Raw genomic sequence first — 19371 nt, 5'->3', positions numbered from 1 at the left:
TTTCAACTTTCTGAGGAACCTCCATGCTGTTTTCCAGAGTGGCTGCAACAACTTACATTCCCAAATGGCCAGGATTTGAATTCTAGCTCTCTACCCACTAGTGTCAAGTCACTCTATCTTTATGATCCTCACCTTGCTGTAAATGTCTAAGATGTTGAGGATGATGATGATGATGATGATGATGATTTAAGTAGGCTCCACACCAGCTTGGGGCCCAATGCAGGGCCTAAACTCATGATGCTGAGATCAAGACCTGATCTGAGATCAAGAGCCAGACTCTTAACCCCCTGAGCCCACCCAGGCTCCTCCGGGTTTTTGAGAATTAAATGTGCTAGTGCGTGTGGAACCCTCAGCACACTGTATGGTACAAAGTAAGTGCTTGGGAACTAGTTACTCTATATAAATATGATTACAGAGAAGAAGAAGTTGGAATGATTCCCAAGAGCTTGGAGTGGACGGCACTTTAATTGGAGTAAGACTTTCAGGAACAAAATCAGGTTTGGAGAAGTGGCAGATACTGAGTTGAGTTTTGATCACGTTGGGTTGAAAAGATCGGTGTCCTAGGGGAGATGTCTGTAACATCTTAATATATTTAGCGTTCAGAAGATCCAAAATGGTGAGTCTGTGTACAGCTGGGAGTTAGGTCTTCATACTGAGGCAGCCCTTCTCCGAGAGACTTGGCATCTCTCTGGCTTAGCTGCCTTGAAAGAAACTGATGAAAAACTTGAGCAGGAGAAACCTCTGTCAGCATAACTGTAAAACAAAGGACATTAGGTCATTTTCAGGGAAGTGAGACACATCCAACAAATCCCACTGAAATTCCTCTTACTCTGTGAAACTTTGAACAGTCTCATTTTCTGTGTTAATCACTGTCAGTCCAGTCTTTTTTTTTTTTTTTAAATTATCTTCCTAGACCTCAGGAAACTGAAATTCTTTCTATGATTTCCATATAGATAAGGTCATACATAATCTCATTTTGGTGCAATTCTGAACATTTATCAGTTTCTTTTCTGGCCACACAAATACAGAGGAATTCTAAATAAGGAAGCAAAGAAGATCCAGTGAATCATTACTGCTATGTTACAGGAGAAATACAGTTGGCAAATTCCAAACCAAATCTTGTAACAAATTACAGAAGCTGTTTTACACTGCAATAGCAATACTATCATAATTTGCATTTTTGCCTCTGAACTTCAGAGGATTGTAAACAGCATTAAAATGACAATGTCTCCTGAAAGAATAAATACCTTATATTCTTCTGCTGTATATTGTACTGCATCAGTTGTATTAATGGCATCCTATGGGATGTTATACCTAATAATTCTGTTTCTCTTTTTAAGGAAAATCATTTGGAGAGATAGAAGGAAGGGAGAAATAAATGCTTGTATTTTGTTACATTATTTTTTACCATCTTAAAAAAAAATGAGCTTCAACTTTCCATATCAAACACCAAAAAATAATTTAGAAAAGAATTTTGATGGTTTTTCCTGGGCTTTTATATTCTTAGTCTTGAATAGTCATCACCTTTGAAAATGCTCTAAAACATGGAAAGCTCTGTGAGAAACATTTGTCTTGTTATTAAATGCAGTGTAATTTGTGAACAAAAACGATGCACAGCTACCACTTTTTTTTTTCTTTTTTTAAAGATAAAGCCAATTTGTTTTTTTTCCCCCAGGAACGAAATGGATGCCTTTGCCTAAATGGTCATCACTTTTGGAGGCTTGAAGTTGTTTTACGGCTTTCGCAGCTGTGGGACAAGTTTTCTAGCAGACAATGGGTGGGGAGGGGAGTTCAGTTGCATCTGGTTTCTCTTTGTAGAATGCCTGAAAAGTTGATATTTAGTGGTTTCTTGAGAAGGCAGTTTATCTGTAGAAGAAGAACGTTTTTAGTACCTAAATTAGTTTGCTCTGATTGATATGCATTCGTTTTGTTCTCCTGCTTAAAAAAAAAAGAAGGAAGGAAAAGAAAAGAGGAAAGAAAATCATCTACCCTAAAACTACATAGCACAGATAACCCTCTGACCTATGGCGTTGGGTAAAGATTTAGAGTACTTGTGGAGCTTCATTCACATGCCTGACTGAAAAGAGCCTTAAATAAAGTATAAGGCCCCTGTGGAGATGGAGAAAATAAGCAGGATAAGGAAGTTACATTATTTCAGGTAGCAGTGTGTTGCTTTATTTTTACTAGTCCCTAAAGTGAAATACCAATTGGGATGTGTTTCCAGTTTTGAGTCTGATGTCACTTAAGTTTGGGGTTTAATGTTAGAATAGTTTGAGTCAGGGATGCTCTGGGCAGATCATCCTTCTCTGTCTCTTTTGCCACCAGCAAATATCCCTACCTGCTGACCCCCTCAAATTAAATTTCATTTGAAATATTTTTCCTTTAAGGAAAGCAAACAACAGAAGACTTAAAAAAAAAAAAAGTACTATCAAAATATGGGTGAGGATGAGAATTACCAGTTGTGTAGCTCTTCATATGTTAAGAAGTTAAGTTTTTCTTCAGCTATAAAAAATAAAAAGTATTATTCCCATTGTTTGTCTCCAGAAAAAGTGTTTTGATTGGTTCCAAATGACACTTCAAATTAAGATATTTGGAGAAACTTTAATCATTTATATCTGATGACGCTGACATCTGTTTCATGGCTTTTAACTAAAAGGCTTATATTGAACATTTAACTTAATGTATCTTTCTTCTAAAATATCCCGTTGTTGTCCTCTATAGCACTTTGTATTTATATTTTGAAGCTTATTTATTAAACTAATTTTATGGTTTTATTTCCTAATTCTTTTCTAGATGTGCTAATAAACTCCCATTAAAATGGTGACAAATAAAATCAGTATTTCCTTGGTCTTAGGAAGATACTCAGAGCCATCGATCAGCTCTTGATTGTTTTATAGACCAGAGCTTTCAAATGGTACTTTTTGAATGATGGAAAAACTTCAGTAAGCTTTTCATTCTCCTCTTTTTAAAAATCTGTAAACATGGCAAAAGGACATGAATTACGAACAGTTTTCCTTATAGAAGGAAAAACTCATGGAGAAAATTAAATCAATACTGTCCATTAATCATACTGCTTGTCAGCCCTCAGACTACTCTGGAAGTTTCTGGTGAATGTAAAGAGTCTTTAGATGTGTGAGGTCCTTAAAGATCTAAGTAAGTTAAAGGAGAGTAGGTTTTTTTAAAATACCACCATTAGCACATGAAAGAAACTTCAGGGTGGATAGAAAAAAAATAGTTGTAAAGTAGTAATTATACTTGTGGGTTTTGTTTTGTATTTGTTTTAAGCCTGTTCTTTAAAAAAAAAATAGTTCATGCAAATAAAAATTTTAGTTTTGCACTAATTATGTACTCCATGGGATAGAAAGGGAGCTGCAAGATAGGCCATTACTAGAGGAAAATATTTTATACCTTAGCCTTTAAAAATATTTGTGCGTGTTTATTTTGTAATGTGATAGTATATCAGGGCAGCCATACGTGTATATGCTATAAATAAAAGCTTATATGTTATGAGTATACACGGTAGAAGAATATTTTACTAAAAGGAGGTAAAATAAAGTTTTAGAGACCGTTGTCCTAAAATTTTGAAACAGGTATTTCTACGTAACTACCCAGTTATGAAGCTGTAATATCTGGAAGAGAAAATAGACATTCATAAAATCACCAGAAACTGTAATTACAAACCTTAGTAGGCCCTGTGATGGTGAAGCAGAGGGAGTTATAAAGACCGTGTTACAAGGGACAGAAGAGCTTGAGGGTGGAGGTCAGGGTAGACTTCCCTGAGGAGCTGATATTGTATTGTTATCTGAAGGATACCAGGTTAACTAAGTGAAAAACCCTGATGGTATAATGAAAGAGTTAAAGAAAGCATGGCATAAACATAGTTATAGACTAATCATCAGAACAGGCTAAATCCTGGAGTAGCTTACTATTAAAACAATCTGATTAATCAATTGATTAGGGTAAACTAGTGTGATAACATAATCCTGAAGACTTTATTGAGATTTTTGCATGTTTTTTTACTCTGTTTTCAAACAGGTGAAACCTTGAAGGACTTTGTATAACATCCCAGAAAATGTAGGCTGCCCTATGTAGGTGGAGGCCTCTTGTATCAGCTGAGATAGCTGACTCCATTGACTCTTCTCTTGATTTATTACAAAAACTAGAGCTGTTCCTTCAGCCGAAGTCAAAATGGCATCTTCCCACTCTCAGCCTGCCAGGATGTTAACAATAACTTAAGAAACCCGTAGAGACAGTAGGCAGCACATTTTGCCTGATTACCATAGTGTGTCCATCTTCCTTGGTAGATTGTGTAACGTAAATACATCTAACAAGTCATTATTTCAGATGTGCATATCTCCTGCTTCCTTTTCCTAGAAAGATTGGGAGGAGTGACTCAGTATGGAAACACAAAATTCAACAACAACAACAAAAAACAAATAGGTGATAGGAGTCTCAGTGTTTGTAAGGGTTTGGGATTAAACAACATTCATACTAATAGTAGGAATGTAAATTGATAACACAGCTTTTCTAGGTGTCACTGGGTAATACCACAAGGGGGGGGCTGTAATATACATACTGCTTTCTTTACACAGCAATTCTGTTAGTAGACACCTGTCATGAGAAAATACTAAAGAACACACACACTTAAGATTTATTTTATTTTTATTTTAGAGAGAACAAAAAAGAGAGAGAGAGTGAGCAAGCAAGCAGGGGGAAAGGGAGAGAAGCAGATTCCCCGCCTAGGGCAGAGTCCTGAATGGGGTTCAATCTCACGACCCTGACATTGTCACCTGAGCTAAAACCAAGAGTTGGCCGCTTAACCAACTGAGCCACACATGCATTTAACCATCAAGATGTTCACTGTAATGTACAGGATCATTTATAATTGTGAAAAGCTGGAAGAAACCTAAATATTCAATTACAGAGCTTTAGTTAACCTCTATGTGGTACATCCATACAATTTGAATAAATGTGGACATTGAAAGGAATGTTTTAGAAGACTATTTAGTACCATGAGTGGTTATTCACAGCATATTGAATGAAAAAGGCAGTCTATAAAATACAAAAAAATATTCAGTATGTGTATGTGAGTAGAAAAGAGAATTTTAAAAAAAACACCTCATGTTAAAAGTGCTTGTATCTGGGTGCTGGTATTAGGACATTTTATTTTTATTTCCTCTTTTTGCTTGTCTGAGTTTTATAAACTTTCTATAACAAACATTTGATCCTAATGAGAAAAAAGCATTTTTTAAAATTTTGAATATATCTAGATGAAGAAATCGGAGGAAAGATAAAAGTTGGAAAATCGGTGAAACCAGGATATTGGCTTCTTTAATCACATGCTGTAGGGTTTGTACAGTTGCTAGAAATGCCTGTGAGCTTTCTTGCAACCAAAGCAAACCACAAATTCTGCTAGCTATGGGGCACAGGGTATTTTAATTACTAGAAAAAATTATACTAATTAAGTTCCAAAATACAGTACCTCCAGAAAAACTCTCTATGTTCAAATTGTTGAAGATTTTTTATGAATTTATGTACTGAACACCATACTAATACTTGACAATGACTTTTAGTGTATTAGAGAAGATTCCTGTAGTTTCTAGGATCATTTGACAAGTTATAGGCTTTTGGGTGATCTAGAGATATTAGTGGAGGAAACAATTAAAATAATTTTTTTGAACTTTCACCTTTCTCCATCTGGATGGCCAATTAGGATTGTTTTTGGTATGTTTCCCTTTCTTTTCTTTTCTTTTTCTTTTTTCTTTTTTGTTTCCCTTTCTTGAATACATTCCCATTCTTTTCATAAAATGACCTTTTGTCTCAGAAGAAAATCATGACAGATGGACCTTAACTCTGACCCAAAAAACTATAGAGACTACATTTTAAACCTCTGAAAACATCAAAAAGTAAGGAGACACTCTGATTTTGCTAATGCACATTTCTGTTCTGAGGAATTACAAGGATTGTTTTTATCGTATTCTCTTTCCTGTGTTGACTCAGTGGCATATTTGTGTGGCTCTGGTTCTTTGTACACTTTATTCCCATGCTGTGTGCGTATTAAAAATTGGCATTCCAGTGTGACTCATTGAGAATTTTTTAGAAAAGAAATCTGCATTTGTATTACTTATACAAAAAATACCAGATAGTTCTAGAAATCTTTCAAGAATCCTAAAAATATGTTGGTGCCTTTTTTTTATTGTCCTCAGTGTCAGGCAAAAGTTCATTTATATGGATAAATGTAGATAAATAGATAAGATTGGGCAGTGAGAAAATTAGGCCTTTCTGAGGTTAGGAAGGCTTTCAAAACCATAATATCCCCCTTCCACAAGCACTGTAACAAATTCAAAGTTCAAAACAAATTCACTTGCAAAAAATAGGGGTTTTAAGGTTTATTTCCCTGAAGAAAAGAATCTATCTTACAGCCATAATTTAACTGATAGAGTAGACTTACCAAAAAAAGAAAGTGTTTAATCTGAATCTAATAACGAGGAAACAAACAGATACAGCCAAATTGTGAGTTGCTCTACAAAACATCTGCACTGGATTCTTTGAAGGTGTCGTTGTTGTGAAAGATAGGAAGAGGAAAGGAAGCAGTTCTCCATGAAGGAGATAGGACAGGCAGTGTGCGATCTTCCACTGGGCCGGGAGGGAGGGAGCAGCTACAAAGGACATTTTGGAAGTAATTTGGGAGACTTAGAAATGAGTTATATATTGGATAAAATTGCATTTTTGCTCAATTTGTTGAATGTGATCATGGTATTATGGTTGTATAGGAGAGACTGTCCTTGTTCTCAGGGGAAGCATGTCCACATATTTAGGTGTGAAGTGATGATTCAACAAAATAAAAGTGTGTGTGTGTGTGTGTGTGTGTGTGTGTGTGTGTTTGTACACTTGCACATGCACACACAAATAAGAGAACAAGTAATAAAGCAGATCATCAAAATGCTTAAAAGAAATTTAAAGTTAAAAAAATGCCTTGCTTTGTTTTTAAGCTTTAATCAGTATCTCCAAATTAGGATTGGTTTTACAGTGACTACGCACATGGTTAAAACAATAGCATTTCTGAAGTAACGGATATTGAACACAAGAAACCTGAGATCTTCTATGTTTTATTTATCAGAAAATGCCTTTTGATTTGATTCTTCATGCTCAAATTGTTTGAGATTCTCTATTATACGTGTTGAAAACCATCTTAAGATATACTGAATACTTTCCAGGACCCCAATGATTTTCACTGTCTTTGAATACCTGACAGATTTAAGGTTTATATAGAATTGCAGTAGGCTGTTGATAGCCAGTTAACATGGTAATGACCTGCCCCTGCTAGTACCACAGAGCTCCCAACATTCCCTTATCGGCTAACATTAAAATCGATTTCAGAGTGATACATTGGGAAAGTTTAAATAAGTTGTTGTAACATAGTGTTTCTCGTGAATTCTAAAGGAGGCATAAATAAATAACAGGACCGTGTTTATCTCTGTGATTGAGGACGCTGCTATTTCACTGGCTCGAGTTTCCCACTTGAGAAGAAATTTAAGATTGGTTTCAAGCTGTCTACCTGCATCTTTCCCATCTTGTAAGCACGCTTTTAACTGCCGAGGGCTGAGATTGGGAGGAATGGTTATCAAACCACAGATGTTTTTGCAATGAAACTGTGCACCTCCGACCAAGTCGCTGTGGTTCAGGAGATGATAGATGGTATTTCCATGTTGCCTTACAAAAGGGTCAAAATGGCATGGCCAGCCCATGACAGTGAGACAGAGAAATGTTAGTCCTGAAAGGAAATTTATTTCATGGCTTCGGGGGAAGTTTGGTTGTCGTGAATAGGCTCTCTCTGTCAGTCTATAAAAATATTGTTTGTAAGGCAGTGATGTATGTGGGACAGACAGTGTAAGTGTGTTGGCAGACAGAGCAGCTACTTAAACAAATGCTAACCCAAGAACCTTATCGTAAGTCAAGTCCTGGATGTTTTTAGGGTAAGGATTGTTTTTTTTTTTTTTTTTTTTTTTTTAAAGATTTTATTTATTTATTTGACAGAGAGAAATCACAAGTAGATAGAGAGGCAGGCAGAGAGAGAGAGAGGGAAGCAGGCTCCCTGCTGAGAGCCTGATGCGGGACTCGATCCCAGGACTCTGAGATCATGACCTGAGCCGAAAGCAGCGGCTTAACCCACTGAGCCACCCAGGCGTAGGGTAAGGATTGTTTGTGATAGAAATATCAATATAATTAAAGTAACTTATTCTGCATATCCCCCCCATTCTAATTTTTTAATCTTACAATTCTGAATTTTTATAATCAGTCATTATTCCATTATATTCACTTTTAAGTAATTCAGGAACATGAATGTGGACCAGCTTTATTAGTACTGTTCACATACAGCTCTTATAAATTTGGGGACAGTTAAGCCACTGCCTTTTTCTCCTCCCTACCCCATAGGAGATAACAGCCACCGGCATAAATCCATTAACTGATTATGTGGTAGAGAGACTCAGTGGCTGTGCTCTCTCAACTTGCAAAATTGGACCAGTGAGGTATCTTTTTTTCCACAGAGATTCACAAACAGAAAGGAGTATCATAAGAAAAGAACATAAAAGATTAAAAATGGTGTTTGTGAGAGGTTTGGTTTTGCAGGGTTTGGATGTAAATGGGATTCATTTGAGGCAGTGTTCAAGTAGAATTCTTCAACACCAAATATTTCTTATCCAGACAACCTCAAGTAATGCATTTGTCAAAAATGAAGAATACTTTTTACAAGAAGTCTTGAAAGCCTGATAGATGTATAAAAATGAAATCACATGTTCAAAAAATAACATGACCAAAATATTAGTGAACACAGTATGATTGAAAAAGCCATTTGCTTCTGGATTTTGCAAAAGCAATCTGAGTTTTGTGTGTGTGTGTGAGGGTGGTGTTGTTAAAAATAGGGATTATGAGTAGGGTTTGCTTATTTTGGTAGGAAACTGATTCTCAAATGTCACATGCAAAGAACTTTCTTTTAAATTATCCTAAACTCCGTAGGAGAAGGGATGTTTTCGCTGGGAGTGAGAGTTATTTGTCTTAAGGCTCTTCAGGGGTGCTGAACAAAAGGCACTGAGTCATTTCAGGTTTAGACAAATACTCTACCATCAGCTTCCATAGAAACTTGTTACACAGAGCACAGGGAAATTTGGGGAGTGAGGGATTGCCCCCTCCCATCTACTGTTGTGTCTACTGTATACTCAGATATTCTATATTATTACAACAGGTTTATAACATTTTGGCATAGTGATCATTAACAAAAATCCTTTAAATTTATAATGGATATGAAAGATGTTTATCCTTCACAATCCTATATGGAAATGCAGTTTATAAACAGAAGAAAGAAATTTTAATCTGCACTTTAAGTAAAATTTACATTCTTTTAGGCAAAAACCTATTTTTAAGTCAGTATACTCACACGTTTGGGTCAGACATTGTTTTAACCATCATGAATTAACCTTTTCCATTCTAATGTACGTCTGATGATAGAAGACAAAGAAATCACTGGAACGAAGCCTGCTTCTCTAATCTCTCTCATTGGGGTTTCTCTCTCAGAGAGGAGAAAACTACAGTCCAACGACGTTTGGATAACATTGTTTGCATGTGATTTGTGTTTTTGTTACTGTGCTTAAACACCCTCTTTAAACGCAGAGTATTTCACTCTGCTTGCCTTTCCCACCCATCCCCCTTAGCATTTTTCCTGCTCCTCCGCGGCTGGACCAGACTTGACCTGGCCCCAGATCCTGTGTCAGAGGCCATGACCCAGGTGTCAGAGCAGTCATGCTGTTGGCCTCTTCTCTGAATAATTATATGGGGTGGGGGGTATTGTGTTGGAGGGACAGGCTTGGGGGCAGTGCAGTCACCCCGGCTAGCCAGACCAAGGGGCTCTCTAGTCAGACCACAGGGGAACAATGGCCCTGAAAAGGCTCGCACAAAACCGCGTAACACAAAAGAGTAAATTAAAAGTGGACATTGGGCCAGATACTCAGTTTCATCCTTCAGAATCTCACCTTTCTCACTGATTCTGAGTACTTCCTAATTTAACATTTCCAAACTTTACATGTGGTGATATTATATCAGCAAACTTTCAGATTGTTACTTACCTCTGTATAGTCTAATTAGTTTGACTTCTTGAATGCTTTATAGCCATCTTAATGGCTTTGTGGTTAACATTAGCAAAGCTTCCTACAGTAATGTTTTAAGCGAATAATTTAAAGCAGTACATAGTGATTTCTAAAGTAATGCTTTGTGTTTTCTTAAGACATTTTACTAAACATGTTCCATGTCTAAATCAAACCAAGTGGCAGGAACTGTCCCAAAGTAGATATAATTGCTTTATGTTTCTTTTGGTCCTTGGAAGACTTTCCCCCCACCACCTGAGAAGTTTTCCTTAGAAGGATATGGCATAAGACTCATTAAGTCTTATTTAGATTTGGATTTTAGAAATGATGTCAGAGGAGGCTTTATAGATGTAAGGTAAAAGTTTTCTCATGGTCCTGACCTCAGGTGTTTTCTTAGTTTTATCTACCTTGACCTGTCCACTCCAGCCCTGCTCTTTTCAAGGGTTCTGGAGTGTCACCAACACAGCAGCTAAAGGAAACAAAGGACTGGTTTTCATGACCCCAATAATATTTCTTTTTTTGTTGGTCCATAGCTAAATACTTTGTAATTAATAGTTTTCTATTATGCATTTTCCAGGAAACCAAACTTCTAGAAGTATTAGTATTACAACAAGGAATCCATAAAGTTTGAATCGATGTCTGTCAGTTTTGCCATCTGAGTTCTAATTCTTTACTATCTTATTATTACCAAAACCATTTACAATAGAACAGGTAGAAATATAGGAAGCAAAATAACCACAAATTCTACCTTTTAGACCTAAATACTACTGTTAACACTTTGGTACACATCAGAAAATAATGCATTTCTATTTTCATTCTCCTTTATCACTCTATTACCAGTGTTACCACATCCTTGCTGCTTAAATCCATGTTTTCTGCTACCCCCAAAACCCCACCCTTTCCTGATGAGTTTATTCTGTTAAAAGACCTAGATACCAGATGTCACTTTTATCCTCCGTGACATCCCTGTAGCCCTGGACATCGTCTTCTCATGGCTCCCGTGATACCTTCCCAGTTTTCCTCATGACTCCTTAACACCACTTCCCATCTCACACCCAGGTCTCTAGTCCCTGCTGGTACCCCGTCCTCTGTGTACTGGACTGCTGACTGTGGATCTCTGTCCTCACTGCCAGCTCAGCCCACACTTTCTCACCCATGGTCAGCTCCCCTTGACTTACTCCCGCATCTCTGATGCCATGTGTCATTGGCTCTGCATCTCCTCTACCATTTCTGTTGGTTCACCCAGGCTGGACACTTGGAGCTGTCTGACTGATGAGTACCTTCTCTCAACAATTCCATTTACTAAAGCCATCTTTTGTGTCTATATAACAAAATCCATGCTGGCTAGCCTGGTTCTTAAACCTGAGATCTACCCACAGCCTAACTTTTCTACGTGACCTTCACTCATGCACTTACCCATCTCTTCCCTGTTACTCATCCCTGATCTACATGTTCCTGTCCTCAAGCCTTCCCTTACACTCTTCTTTGGCCTTAATCTCTTATGTTCACATGGACTACTTCCATGAAGTAGTGGAAGTACTTCCTCCTTCATGCAGTAAAAAACTACCAGTAACTTTTCCTTCTTTTGAATTCCGTTAGTCTTAACACATCTCTTCACAGTAGTTATTCCTGTCTTGCACGATATTTACTTGTACTTTGTCTTAGGTTCCCTGATATACTGTTACCTAAACAAATTTGAAGACAACCGATAGACTTCAACTTGCTAATCTTAAAGACGAGGAAACTGACTTCCAGGGGACTGCATTTGCAGCCACAGAGCTACTAAACCCAAGATTCAAATCCAAATCCCCTAATGGTCAAAGCAGCCCTCTCCTCTGTATTTACTTACTTAGCACTGGAAAGCACCTACTTGGTGTGCATTTCTAAAAGCAAGTTACAAATATAAATCCATCAAGTCCTCATTTTATAGATAAGGAAACTCAATTTTTAAACCAAAGTAGTCTGGTTCCAGAGTCTATCCTTTAGTCACCATGCCAGCCTGCCCTTCTGCCTGAGAGGGAGCAGGGAGCAGGGGTCATGTGATGCTGCTAGTAATTATTTCATTACTAAAGGTATTCTTATCGGTATATTATTGTTACAGAGTGGCACTCTCAGAGATACTTTGTGTGGATTAATTCATTTCCTCTTCCTAACACCCTTGAGAGGTAGATTGTTATCATCATCATTACCCATCTTACAGGCGGTTTTAACAAAGGTATGGAGGGTGAAAATAACTTCTGCAGGTTGCGCAGTAATGACCCAGCTGGATCAGAATCCAGGAAGCCTGGGGCATCTGAGACATTCGCTGTTGTGCTAGACTGTCTCGTAGCTTCCAAGTAGTGCTGAGTCATTAGGAAAGTTGTCTTTTGTTTGTCTCAGCCTTCTTCTCTGTAGAGGTCAGTTGACAAGAGCAATGATCTAGCTCACAGGGTTTTTTTAACTCCATGGGAAATATTTATATATATGACAAATACGGATTCAAAGCACCCTTCTTCTTTTCACTGCTTTGCATTTCTTGCAGTCCTTCTTTTGACGAAATTTAAGCAATTGCCATATGTCATGGTAGCTCCCACCTTCAGTAGATGAAGTGGGGCCATCTCTTGGTACAGGCACACAGATGCCATCTAGTGGTAGATAAGAGAAGTGCAAGTTACTGGGATGAAACCCTGGAAGACCTGGGTTTTCTGCTGTTTTGTGGTCTTTGGGAACATGTTGCAAAGAAAATTAGGTATATTATACCAAAGTTTTTGTAGGTTACTTAGGATGTATAAAGATACAATTAATTCACTACTGTTGTTAAATCAGGTACTTTTAGAAAGGAATTTAGGTCCTTGATTAAGACCTTTGCATTGTAGAGAATCTGATTTTATTGAACCTTTTTCTTGTTCTCATTGCAGTCATTGAGAGTAATAAATACTGAATTGTTAAAACTGGATGTAATTAACAATGAATGAATTTGTTGTCTCCATCTGCTTGCTCTTGCTAATGCTAGCTCTCAAACTTCCATATTTCCATTTCATGAAACAATCTACTGTTCTTCCATTAGGGAAGAAATCTGTTATGTTGTTTTCTAAAACTTTCATATCATCAGCGAGTTTGTTAGACGATGAGACATTATTGAATGAACATGGAAGACGTGGGCGAAGGTGGATTTGAAGCTGAGAGGATTATACACCATGTGACATGGTTGCCAAAACAGCAAGCTTTCTTAGTGGCTATAAAATACAGAGCACAGCTCCTTCAAGCATGAATACAAGGCAGACACACACTTGGGAGCCTTTGCCTGCTCCACAAACCAAGGAACATTAATGAGGACAGAGAGCAGTTAGAGCTCAGCTTTAGTATTTGCCAACAGCTCACTTACTGACATTCTGAATTCCAGACCTTGGTTGCATGAATGAACATCCTTGATGGGTTTTTTTGCCATGATTCCAAATTTAAGTGTACGGTATTTTTGGTAGTACCCTTTCTGTTCTCCTGAGCAACTTTGCTCATTATAATAACAACAATAATAATATTATATCTCTACTAATTTATAGGAACTATACAAATTCCTTAATAGCCATGCTTTCATTTAATACTCTTAAAATCCCTGTCAGGGATTATTTGTCTATTTTCCAAATGAAAGTAAGCCAGGCTTAGAAAACTAAAAAAAATATGCTCTCAAGGCTATACATTTAGTAAATAATATTTACAGAATATTCATTGATCAGTCTGTACTCTGGTAGATTGAAATTAAAAGCACAAGTTATGGCTTTCTTTTTTAAAAAATTTATTTCATTTTTGAAAAAAAATTTAAGTCATGTCTGCACTCAGCATGGGGCTCCAACTCACAATCCCGAGATCAAGAGTAATACGCTCTTTCAGCTGAGCCATCCAGGATCCCCAACAGTAATGGCTTTCTAACTGCTGAGTCTTCATATAGTATCTGACTTTTAGTAGGCATTTGGTAAATGTTATTGGATACCTGTATACTCTTTCTTGGCCAGTCAGACTTCTAGTTTTGATTTCTCCTCATGTGAAACAAAGTCAAGTGGGAAAGTTCGTGATGAGAATGAATCAGAAAGGAAAGAAGGTGAAGCAAATCCTAGAGCGGAGGAGAAAAGAAGAAGGAGTGCTACCATAGCAGTGTTTGAGGAAGGAGAGCTTCATTTTTTGGGCAAAGGTTGAGTCCATAATAAAGGTACAGGTTAATTTGGTTGGGACCACAGTTATGGTAACCTCAGCTGACACTCACTAGAGTTTGTGTTCAATTAATTTGAGCATATTTCCTGGCCTTCCATCTTTATATATTGCTAAATCTTTAAGTTTAACCATAAAGGCAAATACTACCGTCACTCCTGAGACCTTTAAGAATTAGCCCCAATGAGCGATTTTTATGCTCCATGTGTTGAGTTTGGAAGGAAATGGGACCAACCCTCTCCTCTCTTTTTATTTCTCCTTTTATCCTCACTGGGTTTTGGGAAGTCCTGAACAATTCTTTGTGGCTGCTTTTACTGACTCTGCTGTTTTCCCCATAAACCACATTGCCTAAGTCTGCTGAGTCTCATGTAACCAAGCACCACAGACGTGGCAGTCCTTGACTCAAGAAGGGCTGTTAGCAGGCCTTGGAAACTATATGTACAGGGTCCCTGTAGCATTTCACAGTACTGAGGCTGGGTCTCTGCTTTGTCCTTTATGCACTGGAGGGTTTTCTCAGAACTCTAGAGTTTTAGGACTTGTGCTCTTATGCTGAGGTACATTATCTGTGCATTTAACTATATTGAATATGTTGGTCCTAAACTCTGATTTCTTACTCTGTATCTTTAATTTTGTTAATTGTATAGCCTTTTTTTCTTTCTTAGCTGATTACTCTTGCCGTCTGATAGTGCTCCTCTTAACATTAGCCCAGGGCTCTGGTCCCCTGGGTCCAAGACATCACATCTCTAACAAATTGGTGCATGAACATGAGTCTTATTGCTCTGAGGACTCGATTAACCAACCAAAATAATGTCACTAGATTTTGAGGCTGGAGTCCTATTTCTCGGAGCCTGAAAGGAGCACATGGTAAATGCTCATGTCCCACTGCTGCTCAGCTTGGCCCCCAACCTGGCACTTCAATTTTGTTACACGAGATTCTTTGAAGAGCATAGTCGATCACATGTGAACGTTAAATGGGCTTTCCTCTCCTTTATTTTTTTCCCACTAAGATGGTTTTAAAAATTATCCTGACCCTTGTTGTACTTCTTGTGTATGGATAGAACGGAATCTCATGCACCTGATATACTTGATTTGCCAGCCTCTGATGGTTTGCCTTTTCCTGACCTCATAGAAACGTGCAGGCAAAGGAGCCCAGCCTGGGAGGTCGTTGCTCCGGTGACTTGGATGATTTCCAGATGGGCACCAGAAAAACTGGGCTGTTACCATGCTGAGTAGGTTGTACAGGGGCTAAGCGTGCTTTCCTCTCATTGTCTCAGGACACAGACGTTGCTTCTCGTCAACCAGAAAAGGTTGATTTGGGGTTTAAAATTTAAGCAGCTCATTTTTCAAAGATGACGGGAAAATGAAGAATCAATTTTAGGACTAAAAATAAATAACCGTTCCAGAGAAATATTCATGAAGTGTTAATTGATTATTTGCACAGTGGAAAAAAAAGATTAATCTTTCCACCCATACTCATAACCTCATCAAAATCTGCTTTCGGTGAGAGTGGCTATATCTGTGTCTGGCTCTCTGACGATGCGAGCTACTTGGGACAAACTCTGTCTCATCCCTCGTCTTCTGTATTTCCTAATTCCTGGTGCAACGCCCCACACTCGGTAGGCTTTCCTTAAGATAAGTTTCTGATTGAGTAGAGACAGAAGAAAGAAATACATTTGAAGAACTCAACGGCAGAGAGCCAAATGAATTCCATTTGTACCCATTCAGAGGGAGTATTTGTAAGACAGCACTCAGGATTCAGCTGCCTCATGAGTTCAGCAATATGTTAAGAGGGAAGAAAGATGAACACGTTCAAATTAGGTTGCTGTTAATCTGAACAGAAGTCCTTGAATCTTAGAATTTCAGTGCTTACTGTTGGAAATCATCTGAGTAATGAAGTCCAAATGTATTTCTGTGTTTGTTTTCTGTAGTTATTTTACAAAACGTTTAAAAATATTTGTTTTAGAATTCATTATAAAGAGACAAAGTTACCTACTATAACAAAAGCACATGTGATAGAAATATCAGCAAGTCCTCGGTTTAGTTTTGTGTAGCACTAGACATGCTACTTAACACCGTGGTACCACCGTTTATAGAATGGGAAGAACATTGATAGAATTTTGTGTTACTCATATATCATTTCCTATAGTATAATTGAATATTAGCCTTCCTACTTCCTATCTAAAAAGTATAGAAATGTCCTAAGTTGTATAAATTTTTTTTGTTCTTGTGATTTTAATTTTGTTAAAATGAATAGAAATTCGTTAAAACAAATAAAAAATTGTATTTTAGGACATTCTTTTAACCCATTTTAATATTAAATAATAGAATATATCAGTTTTTAAAATATGGAGACTCTCAAAATTATTTTGGAAACTTTAACAGACTTCGTATTTTATTTTTGAATTTTTAAAGCAATTTCTACATCCAATGTGCGGCTTGAACTCACAACTTCGAGATCAAGAGTTGCATGTTTCCCCAACTAAACCAGCCAGACACAGCCCTATTTTTGGATTTTTAAATGTTTAAATTCACTCTAGAATTATTTTTATCCATTTATTCTAAGTTTTTGCACATTGGATATATCTTTCAAGGATTTTTTTTCCCTTATGAAGTATTAGATCTATTTACACATTTATTATTATTTAGAGAAATGTAATACAGAAATATATTAAAGTTAGAAATATACCATATAGTCCAGCAGCCCCACTTCTGGTTATGTATCAAAAGGTAATGAAACCAGTATCTTGAAGAGATAACTGCACCAATGTTCATTGCAGCATTATTTGTAATAGTCAAGATATAAAACCACCTAAATGTCTGCTGCTGGGTGAATTGACAAAGAAAATATGGCCTATACACACGATGGAATATTATTCAGCCTTTAATAAGGAAGGCAATTCAGCCTTTGCACAACGTGAATGAGCTTAGACAATGTTATGCTAAGTGAAATAAGCCAGATGCAGAAAGACAGTTACTGCATGATTTCAATAATGTATGGGATCCCAAATAGTTGAACCCAGAGAAGCAGAGAGTAGAACAGTGGTTGCCAGGGCCTTCAGGGATGGAGGATATGAGGAAGTATTGCTCATGGGTACAAGGTTATACTTAGGCAAGATAAATAAGTCCTGGAGATCTGATGGACAGCATGGTGATGATACTCATCGATACTGTATTATAAACTTGAGCTTTACCGAGATCTTGTTTTTAAGTACATACCCACCCAAAAATGGTTACTGTGTGAGATGATAGGATATGTTTGTTAGCTTGATTGTAGAGATCACCTCACAATGCACGCATGTGTCAAACATCATCTCATATACCTTAAATATATACCTTAAATATATGTTCATCAACTATACCTCAGCAAAGCTGGGGGGAAAACACATTATTTCTCAGTAGTATTTATTTTTGTCCCAAGCAAGTACTCGATAATTAAATGTTATCATAGTTATATTTAAATGTATTTATATCATTACACTTCTCAAAATATGTCCTAAAACATGTCATTTAAAATTTATAACTAGGGGTGCCTGCGTGGCTCAGTGGGTTAAGCGTCTGCCTTCAGTTCAGGTCATGATCCCAGGGTCCTGGGATAGAGCGCCTCATCCAGCTCCCTGCTCAGCGGGGAGCCTGCTTCTCCCTCTCCCCCTGTCTGCTATTCCACCCACTTGTGCTCAATCTCTCTGTGTCAAATAAATAAAATATTTTCAAAAAATAAAATAAAATGTGTAACTTTATTTCCTCAAAAAACTGAAAAATTTTTGTATATATCCAAGGGCCTTTGGGTTTCCTATTTTGACAGTTAATGAGCACCAGTAGAGGGAGCTCCAGCTCCTCTTTCTTGGTGAATTTAGCTGTTGGCCTGAAAATGGGTTAATGGAAAGGGTACACATAGAAATAAACTTCAGTAACACATGGTTGTGAAACTTTTTAAAGTTACTAAAGGATGACAATCATAATTATCTTTACCTTTGAGGGGGAGAATAAGCTCACTTTGATTTCCCTTCTTAAGGTAGCTAAACCTCCGATAACTAAACAAAAAATTTCTGTATAGTGAAACGTCTTAGAAGTGACCCCTTAGGCAATCTCCAAGGCTTTTAGGATCAAGAATCTATCTCTGGTCAGTTGAGGAGGAGGACAGAGAGTATTGGTGTTAATGTTATTGTTTGAAGAAAGGTTAAGTAAAATTGTAAGTAACTGGTAGTTACAGTAGCAATGTCACACGAAGGTGCATTGCTGAGTCACTATGTAGGCTAGGAAAAGGGAAAAAATCTCATTTTATTTTAAACTGTTATGTATCCAGAAGATTTTTAAACCAAACTCTGCAAAGGCTCTGGAGGGCTGATATCTAGAGGCCTGGACCAAATTATTACCTGTCAGTTTCTTTATAGACCCCAGAAGAAAGTACCACGTGAGGCTTCTGGCTTACAACAACATAGAAGATGGCTATCAGGCAGATCAGACAGTCAGCACTCCAGGATGCGTGTGTAAGTAAGGGTTATGGTAGCACATTTCACTCTGTATGGCGCACAGGCCTTGTTCTTCATTTCCTTCTGTAAATTTAAGTTTCATTACTTCTTGGAATCCTTGGTGCTTTTCTATCTTCCATGGCACCTACCATAGTTATTTTGAACAAGTACATGCTCAGAATAAATATTTAAGTGAGGTGTATTTAATTATAAGAACCTATTTTACTTTTGCAAACAAAAGACCTTCAGAAATTTAACTGGGAAAAATAACCCTGAATACCTATCTGCTCTAATCTTGAGGCTATTTATTTCCTTCCAATTACTATTCAGTTTTACTGGTGCTAAGACCTGTTTGGTTTTATTGCTACTGAAGAGGGTGTCAGTTTAGTTTTAAGTCCATTGCTGGCCTTCTGAATGTCTTGGGCTAGTAGTCTGTCTTCTTGGTGCTTCTCTTTTATAATCTAAGTATTAATATTTGATTCCTTACCTGATGTATGGAAGAATTGCTCAGAATTGAATGATATACATCTCTAAATGTATCCCTGAAAACTCTTTAATGAAAAAAAGGACCTTAAGTCAAC

At 37.3% G+C, this 19371-nt stretch overlaps 1 protein-coding gene across 1 annotated transcript in view; it reads left to right on the top strand.

Moving 5' to 3' along the window:
* PRTG (protogenin) overlaps positions 1-19371 on the top strand; it is a 117667-nt gene that overhangs the window by 82467 nt on the left and 15829 nt on the right. The window contains exon 12 of the mRNA XM_059180570.1: positions 18713-18808. Within this exon, the coding sequence (XP_059036553.1) occupies positions 18713-18808 (96 nt within the window). The remainder of the gene's footprint in view (positions 1-18712; positions 18809-19371) is intronic.

This window comes from Mustela lutreola, chromosome 7, assembly GCF_030435805.1.
Source record: "Mustela lutreola isolate mMusLut2 chromosome 7, mMusLut2.pri, whole genome shotgun sequence".
NCBI classification, from domain to species: domain Eukaryota; kingdom Metazoa; phylum Chordata; class Mammalia; order Carnivora; family Mustelidae; genus Mustela; species Mustela lutreola.
The sequence above is the reverse complement of the archived record's forward strand: the minus strand, read 5'-3'. Positions and strand labels throughout refer to the sequence as shown.